The 9,492-nt window shown below is 45.2% G+C and overlaps 1 protein-coding gene across 1 annotated transcript; it reads left to right on the top strand.

The window, feature by feature from the left end:
* Positions 1-275: 275 nt before the first annotated feature.
* Positions 276-1,217, top strand: LOC102012872 (olfactory receptor 1I1). Its single transcript, XM_005406096.1, has one exon. The coding sequence runs from the start codon at positions 276-278 to the stop codon at positions 1,215-1,217; it is 942 nt and encodes a 313-aa protein (XP_005406153.1).
* The last annotated feature ends 8,275 nt before the right edge of the window (positions 1,218-9,492 follow it).

Here is a 9,492-nt window from a genome sequence, read left to right as displayed (position 1 = left end):
AATCAGACCTGGGATCTGTTTCTCTTAGTGGTGCAGCAAAAGCAGCTGCTTTTTCTCAGTCTCTTTGTTTTCTCTCCTTGGCCTCCTCTTCATCATGGCTATAGAATACTGAGGAGGAAATTCTTACTAACGTCTCAAGTGAGCTATCTGGGGTGAAAGCCATTCTTTGTAGCTTTTTCTCTCCAGCTTCCCATTGCTTTGTAGAACCCCATTTCTGACTCCAAGCTTTATGTTTTTCTTTCCCCTTTTTTGTTCCCAGTGGACACAGGCTCCCCATGGAATCAGAAAACCAAACAACAGTCTCTGAATTCCTCTTGCTGGGACTCTCAGAGGATCCAGAGTTACAGCCTGTGCTTCTTGGGCTGCTCCTTTCCATGTACCTGATCACTGTGCTTGGGAACCTGTTCATCATCCTGGCCATCATCACAGACTCCCACCTGCACACACCCATGTACTTCTTCCTTTGCAATCTGTCCCTTGTTGACATCTTCTTCTCCTCCACCACTGTCCCCAAGATCCTGGTGAACATCTGGACCCAGAGCAAAGCTATCCCTTTCGCAGGCTGTCTTGCCCAGATGTATGCCTTCCACCTCTTTGGGACCATGGACAGCTTCCTCCTGGCTGTGATGGCCATTGACCGCTTCATGGCCATTGTCCACCCACTGCGCTACTTGGTCCTCATGAGCCCCTGTGTCTGTGGGTTGCTGGTGGCTGGGCCATGGGTGCTCACCAACCTCCAGTCCCTGGTACACACCTGCCTCATGGCTCAACTGACCTTCTGCGCTGGCTCTGAAATCCCCCACTTCTTCTGTGACCTCATGCCCCTCCTGAAGCTCTCCTGCTCAGACACGCACATTAACGAGCTGGTAATCTTTGCTTTTGGCATCATCATGGGTGTTAGCCCACTGTCTTGCATCCTCCTGTCTTATATCTGCATTTTCCGGGCTGTCTTCAGGATTCCTTCTGCTCAGGGCAAGTGGAAAGCCTTCTCCACTTGCAGCTCACACCTCACGGTGGTGTCGCTATTCTACGGGACCATCTTTGCCGTGTACTTACAGCCCGCATCCCTCAACTCCTCCCAGAAAGACAAGGCAGCCGCACTCATGTGTGGGGTGATCATCCCCACCCTGAACCCCTTTATCTACAGCCTCAGGAACAAGGACATGAAGGCTGCCCTGAAGAAGCTTGTCAGCAAGGCAGCCTCTTCCCAGGCCTAGGGCAGAACAGTCGTTGGACACCTGCCCTGTTCCAGGACCACTGTTATGTATTAGGGGTACAGAGATGCATCCCGATCCTGCCCTTGAGGAGCTCAGAGTCCAGAAGGAAACAGGAACACATAAATAAATCCTTATAGAACAGTGGGAAAACAGGCTGAGGGTGTAGGGTTTAATCCTCAGGACTGCCTGAGGAAAAAATAAGATAGGACAATGTGGTAAATGTGTCATAAACAGATGGGTGAAATATTTTAGGAACCCAAATGGGAAGCTTTCATTTTCCTCAAGATTGTCTTCCCCATGAAAATCAGAGAAGCAGAGACTCCTTCCAAGTGGCCTCAAATTATCCCTCCCTGGGATATCAGGTTTATAAAATCTCTACATGGATAATACTACTTGGACAAAAAATGTAGTTGCCCTCTCTTTTTTTGCAATACTGAGGAATATTTGTGGTACCCAGGGGCACTTGACCACTGAGCTGAAACTCTGGGATTTTATTCTGAGACAGAATCTCACTAAGTTTGAGTCCCAGGAGGGGACTCAAACTTGTGATTCTCCTGTCTCAGCCTCCCTGCGTGCCTGAGCCACCACACTCAGCTTCCTCACCTTAGTTTTGACAAAAACAGGCCATGTATTCTCCAACTGCATCACTGTGCTTCCTGTGTGTTAAGAGAAGACTATGAAACTAACTGCTGAGATCCATGAGCTCAGACCCTATCCCATTTGACGGCCACTGGTTGTGGCCATCAGTGACTCTGGATGGGAGTTGCCAGCTTCCACGCTCCCTCTTAGGTTATGAAAGATGCCAGTGTTTGGTTCATGGAGATTCTGGTTCAGCAGGTCTGGCATTGGGCCCTGGAATCTGGGGTTTTTTTTCAATTGGGTGTTGAACCCAGAGCCTTCACACTGAGAGCTACATCCTCAGCAAACCCCTCCTCATCTCCTTTTTTGTACTTTTTATTCTGAGACAGCATCTCGCTAAGTCACTAAGTTGTCTAGGCGAGGCTTGGACTTGGAACTTCTTGCCTCAGCCTCCCAGTGGAATATGGTTGTGGTTGCTGTTATTGTTTTACAAATTTTCCAGGTATCTTTTTCTGTTTGGTACATGCTTTGCAGTACCTGTAGTTTAAAATCATCTTGGGGAGCAGATACGTGCATACAACTTGTATCTTTTTTGCATGTTTTTCCCTCCTTCCTCCCTCCTCCTCCAATTCTCCTATTCTAATTTTCATTCTTATTGGTATTATTAATTTTAGCTCCTGTTATGGCATACAATGTTGATATTCATTGAGGTTACTAGGTGGCTGTACATGGCACGTCTTTATTGTACTTATTTCCCCTTGCCCTCCTCCTCACCCCGTGCCCTTGTTTCCTTGGATCGCTCCCCTGCTGCAGTAGCTCTGCTCCCTTGTCCCCTTCCATCCCTCCTTTATCATTCTCTTTGTTTGTGCTCTGCCTCACTCAAATGACAGATACCATATGGTATTTAAGCTTGTGTGTCTGGTTCATTTCACTCAATGTTATATTTTCCAGGTGCATCTAATTTCCTACAAATGTCTCAGATTTGTCATTCTGTATAGCCAAACAGTGATCCATTATATATAGATACCACATTTTCTTTATCCAGTCGTGTGTTGGTGGGTATACAGACTGCTTCCAGGATTTTCCAGGTAACTTGGACTCAAGGAGTCCAGGGACCACAGTTCCGGGACTCAGGCCCTGGTCCATCTCTAAAGTCTGTATATTTCCTGTGACGTCCATCTCCAGATGCTGAGCCCAATGATTCCACAGATATGAGAGACAGCGAGCCAACCAGGTGGCCTGGCATGCTCAGAAAGTTAGTGTGGTGGGTTGAACTGTGTCCCCAAAAACTGTTGTTGGAGTCCTGACTTCAAGCACTTCATGATGCTGTCTTATTTGGAGATAAGGCCTTTACAAAAGTAATCAGGACAAAGCAAGCCCTCTCTGACCAACATCCCTCCTTAAAGGAAGCCAAGGGACTGGGGTACAGCTTGGGGCAGAGAGCAGGCTTAGTGTGTGCGAGGCCCCAGGTTCCATTCCCAGCACCAAAGAAAGAGAGGGGTAATTTAGACACAGACCCTCATACAGGCAGAACCCCATGTGAGGATAGGAGAGGCGTGGAACAGATTTGCCTCCACACCCCACAGAAGAAACCAGCCCTGCCCACACCCTGATCTTAGATTTCCAGAACAGTAATACAATAAATTTTGTGGTTTAAAACACCTAGTTTGTAGTACTGTGTGATAGCAGCCCTGAAAAACAAACATAGTTAGTTTGGGCAAAGACCACGTATAGATATCTTCTCAAGTTCACAATCAACCCTGGGTCCCAGGTCAGAAACTGAGCTATGGCTGGAGGGTTTAAACTGCATTGTGCTTTGCTAGGTATCTGAGCGATAAACTGATAGCAGGTGAGATCCACTCTCCAGACAGTGCTGAGCCTTTTTTATGAACCATTTCATTAGATCGTAAACAACATCCCTACAGGATTGGGCATTAACCCCTTTTCTCATAGATGAGAAAACTGAGGCTGGGAAAGTGAAGCTGCAAATAAGTGGTAGCCAAGAACTTGATGAAAACTTTATATTGTCTAGAATTCGGTGCAAAGCGGGGTCCATAAGCTAGAGCCCACTGAACCAGTCCAGCCCACAATCTATTTTTGTATGACTTGCAAGCCAAGAATTTTTTAAACATTTTTAATGGGGGAAATTAAAAGAATAGCTGGGTGCAGCATCTCACACGTGTAATCCTAGCTACTTAGGAGGCTGACACAGGAGGATTGCAAGTTTGAGGCCATTCTGGGCAACTTAATGAGACCATGTCTCAAAATTTTTAAAAAACAATTTTTAAAGGCTGACTATTCAGCTCAGTGACACAGCCCTTGCCTTGCATGTGAAAGGTCCTGGGTTCAATCTCCCATACCAAAAAGGAGGAGGAAAAGAAAGGAGAGGGGAGAGGGAGGGGCGGGCAGGGTAGGAAGAGAAGACTTCTTGACAGATTAAGACAGACAACACTGGGGCTGGGGATTTAGTTCAGTGGCACAGCGCCTGCCTGGCTAGCGCAAGGTCATGAGTTCGTTTGCCAGTACCAGGAAAAAAAAAAAAAAGACAGACAACATTATATAAAAGCCTAAATCTAGTGCCCACAACTAAAGTTTTACCCAAACACGAGCACACTCATTCATTCACACATCATCTGTAGCTACTTTCAGGGTTCCAGCCCAGCAATGAGTAGCTTGACAAGAACCCTAAAGCGCACAAAGCCGAAAATGTTTACCATCTGTCCCTTTGTCAGAGGAGTTTGCCAACTCCTTTTCTACAGAAAAAGTACAGCGTGCCACTCAAAATCGTCCATGGACAGGAAGCATCATCAAAGAGAGATTTTTAGGAAGGATTCCTCCTGTTCCCTTCCTCATTCCTGGATCACGTTATCAACATCTCCCAAGGGGTCAATAATGTACTTAAAGTTTGTGCATCACTGGGGTACCCGGGGGTCCTATAGAAAACTGGGTCCCAAGTAGAAATTTTTTTTAAAAAAAGACAAGGCCTCTCATACTCATAAGTGAAATAAATCAGACTCAGGTGTAAACATCGTATTGTCTCCCTAGTATAAGAACCTGAAAGCATAAATAAAATCTGAAAATCACAATACATATTGTGAAAGGGAAAGAAACTGCTCAAATTGGAAAGAACAACTGGGATGAGGGAAAAAAGAAAAAAAAGCGAGAAAGAAGGATGGGTAAACAATAGCTATATTTATATACATAAGATAGGTAGGATAATTGTAATATTAGTTTCTATTGGTTTATGGAAAGGAACAGTTAATGTTTAACACTTTTTATCAATCTTGCACACCCATCTGGTAATCTGGACAACTACTGTGAAGATAACAATATGCAATATAACAACTATTACTGATTTCCTCTCACCTTGTTTTGAAATTCTGTATAATTTTCATTGTTTTTTGATTGTTTTGTTAATGCCTATGTTTGTGTTATTTTGTTTTTGATATTGTCTCTTTAAAATTAAAGAGAAAGTATATATATGGACAGCTGGGATAAGTGTGTTGCTAACGTCTGTTGTTTTGTTGAAAGGAACAGTTAATGCTTAAATTGGTTTTTTTCTTTACTCTTGACCAATTTTTGCTTGTTTGTTTTTCTTCCAGCACCAGAAATCGAACTCAGGACATTGCGCTTGCCAGGCAAGTGCTGTGCCGCTGAGCTAAATCCCCAACCCCTACTCTTGACCAGTTTTGCATACTTATATCTGGTCATCAGAACAACTGGTTTGAAGACAACAATATGCAAATAACAGCCATTGCTGAATTCTTCTCATCTTATTTGATGAAGCTCTGTACCGCTTCTAAGGTGTTTTTTATTACTTGTCATTGTCTTTAATTGTTTGATCAGTCTTTCATTCTTGCATCTGGTAATCTAAGCAACTTCGTTGAAGATAACAATATGTACTATAACAACCATTGTTAATTGCTAACATCTTGTTTTGAAATCCTGTATTGTTTTTGTATTTTTTTTTGTCGTCTTTGTTGTTAGTTTGTTACTGTTTTCTTTTACTCTTTAAAATAAAAAAAGACGAGGTCTCACAATGTTGTCCAGGCTAGCCTCGAACTACTGGGTTCCAGCTATACTGTTTCTGGGACTACAGCAAGGCGCCCACAGCTCCCAAATCCGTTTAAAACGGTAGTTAGAAGGGATGGCCACCAGGTGGCAATACTGTACTTTTATAAAATGAATTTAAAGTTCTCTTTTTCACATACCCAGAATGACCCTGAGGTTGGGTTTGCAAGGCGGCGTGGAGAGGGTGACGGGTCTGCCCTCTCCTTAGGGATTGGTCCGCAGAGCAGAGGGGATGGTGACAAGATTTAAGCAGGGGCATAGGGGTGGCTTGTGGTGGGGAGCCACGCCACAGATGACGCATCAGCAAACTTTCGGCCAAGGGATCCACTAGTCAGGATTGTCGACTTTCTGGACCCCATGATCTCTGTTGCTATAGCTCAACTCCCAAAGCCAGACATACACTGTACATCAGGGAGCGGGTGCGTGAAACTTCCTCTGTGGACCCTGAAACTTGCATTGCATATCCTATGCCGTTGCACAAAAATGCAGCCTTTTGTTGTCAGCCATTTTTTTAAAGCTGGATTTTCAGGCTATGGTTTGGCAGCGCCGGTGTAGATGAATGGGAGTGACAGGAGGTAAAGGAGATCTAAAGGTTAAAAAAAAAAAAAAAAGAGATGATGGAGTGGGCTGAATTTGGCATTAGGAAAGGAAGAAACATGAAAATGGTGCCACAGGACCTTTTCACATGCTGCTCCATCCTTCTACTGCCTCCCAGGGGCTGCCTACCTGGCTTTGAGATCTCAGTGCAAATCCCACTTCCTCAAGAACTCACTAATTTCCACCTCCTCCACTACTGCAGCCACACTGGGTACCCAGATCCACTCACTAAGCCTCATTCTCATCCTCACTGGGGAGGGGGAGGGCTGAAAGCATCGTGTGGTAAAGGCTTGGACCCAAGCCCATGGCACTACTGGAGGGCGGGAGCTTGTAGGCCACTGAGAGAGCAGGTCTTCAAGTGGGAATTCTGAGCTCTCCCCACTTCCTCCTATTCCCTATTTTGAGGCCAGGCCATGACATGAAAGGCTTTGCTCCACACCCTATTCTGTGTGTGATGCTTCAGCCTCACGTGAAGCCCAAAAGCAACAGGGTCAGCCGACCACAGACTGGACCCTCTGAAACCCCCATTCAAATCTGAGCTTCCCTCTTCATAGCTGTCATAGTTTGGGGTTTTGCAAGGGGAAACAATCTAACACAGGACACATATTTTATAAGATTATTTATAATAGTCACCCAAAGAATCATATATAAGGAGAGTGCAGGAAATCTGTCCACACACTAAAGACCAAAGAAGCTGGCTGAGGGCCTGGGTCCCACAGCAGTGTCCTGCATGAGTCCAGCTGAAGACCTACAGCCCATTACAGCGCCCCCTCCGAGTCCAACCGGAGGCCCAGAGCCCATGACAACGTCTCATGCGGGCCTGTTTCAGGGCTGTGCACTGGAAAGGACAAAGGTCAGTGATGGAAGCTAGAGAGTCTGCGCCAGTGGGATGAAGGATCTGTGCTAGCAGGCTGAGGGGTCTGCACTGGAACCAGGAAGCGATGTGCAAAATAAGAACCAGAGCTCCCCTAAAAGGTACCACAACCATCCTCAGCAACAGTAAGGTCCCGAGCTCCTCTGATGATCAAGACAGCCAAGTTCCCATCACGAAGGCAATGCAACAAGCTTTTCCAGGAGACTGAGCGGTGCACCATCTTCCCCTCTGGAGCCAGGAAGTGATGCTCAAAGTGAGGACCAGAGCTCCCCCAAAGTGAACCGAAGCCATTCTCAGCAACAATGAGGTCCTCAGCTCCTCCTCCAATGAGAACAGCCGAGTTAATCAGGAAAGCCAGCATGACAAGTTCCTCCAGAAAAACCAACAGCTCCCCATAGCTTCTCAACAGCTTCAAAGAGCTCCCAACACCCGCATAAACTTCTTCCTCTCCACTTCTGCCTCTTATGCTGCTGGCGACAATCCTCAGGTGGGCCTCCCACACCCAGCACCGTGCTGTTTCAGTTCATCTGGGGGTTATAAATTGACCACCACACCAATCACCACATCTGTTATCATCTCAGGTATGTGTCACAGTAACGGAAACGCAAGCACATACATTCATTTCTATAATTCTTTGATTAATATGTCTTTCACTCACTGAACTGTGAGCTGAGACCTTGTGCGGGGCCGAGATGGTGCTACCTTACTTATCCTCGCCCAACTCTGCACCCCCGTGCGTAGAACAGAAGTGACTTTAAATATATTTGTTGAATGAATAAAATGTGTAAGTAACGAATGAAGAGGGAGTGTGACGGCCAGAATCCAGCATGCCTGGTGGGGTGGGAGGCTAAGTGGAGCTGAGCGGAAGCAGAGATGTGGAAGTGGCTGTGTCTTGGGTATGGCTTGGGGATGTCTCCCACGTGTTCATGTTGTGGAAGCTTGGCCCCCAGTGTGGCCATATTGGGAGGCTGGAGCCTCACAGGAAGTAAGGGGCGGCTTACTCATGAAGGAATGAATGCTGGCTTCCAGGAGTGAGTTAGTTCTCAGAAGAGTGACCTGTTATAAAAGAGAGAGGCTGTTCCCCTCCCAGTCTCTGGCTTCTTGTCTTGCACTGTGATCTCTCCCCTCATACACATGCACACCACAATATCATGCGTGGTGGTCCCCAGACCAGGGGACACTCACCAGAGGTGCAACACACAGCACCATACAATCTTGGACTTTCAGCCTCCAAAACTGTAAGATAGATAAACCTCTTTTTTATAAAATGCCTGTCTGGCCTCAGGTATTTTGTTATAGCAACAAAACACAGATGCAACAGTCAGGATTTGGTTGCTATAGTCTGAGATCTAAACCCCTCTGGCTCCCTCAATCCTCAGAAAAGCCTTTTCTGTTCCCATGTGCATGTGGATTTCTGCTGAACTCAAGGACAGAGGCCTCTAGAGCAAGATCAGTGAGTTCTTGGTCAAAGTGTTAATTTATCATAACAGGAGACTATGAGAAAATAACCCAGGGCTTCCCCAAATTCTCAGCAAGGACGCTGAAAAGGGGTTGAGCTCATCTTATTTATTTTTTTATTTTAAAGAGACTAAAAGAAATAACAAAATAACAACAACATAGACAAAAAGCAACACAAAAACAGTAAAAATGATACAGAGTTTCAAAACAAAATGATAGGAATTAACATCAAAAGAAATCACCAATGGAGTAAAAAGAAAACCCATGAATTGGGAAAAAAATTTAGCCAACTGTCCCTCAGACAAAGGACTCCTATCTAGGACATATAAAGAATTTTTAAAAATCAGGCACCCAAAATTCAAAGACCCAACCCAAAAATGGGCATCTGAGATGAATACACACTTCTCAGATAAAGAAATACAAATGGCAAATATATATGTTCAACATATATATGTTATATAAAAAAAGAAAATGTTCAACATTACTGGTCATTGGAGAAATGCAAATTGAAACAACACTGAGATTCCATCTCACCCCAGAAAGGATGGCTATCATTAAGAAATCAACCAATAACAAGTGCTGGAGGGGCTGTGGGGAAAAAGGAACATTTCTCCGCTGCTGGTGGGAGTGTAGACTGGTGCAACCACTGTGGAAATCAGTGTGGAGATTCTTCACAAAACTAGGATTAGAGATCCC

This window comes from Chinchilla lanigera, unplaced genomic scaffold, assembly GCF_000276665.1.
Source record: "Chinchilla lanigera isolate Chin_1 unplaced genomic scaffold, ChiLan1.0 scaffold00094, whole genome shotgun sequence".
Lineage (NCBI taxonomy): Eukaryota > Metazoa > Chordata > Mammalia > Rodentia > Chinchillidae > Chinchilla > Chinchilla lanigera.
The sequence above is the reverse complement of the archived record's forward strand: the minus strand, read 5'-3'. Positions and strand labels throughout refer to the sequence as shown.

Excerpts from the sequence above, each read along its gene's own strand:
- LOC102012872 (XM_005406096.1), top strand. The coding sequence starts at position 276 with ATGGAATCAGAAAACCAAACAACAGTCTCTGAATTCCTCTTGCTGGGA.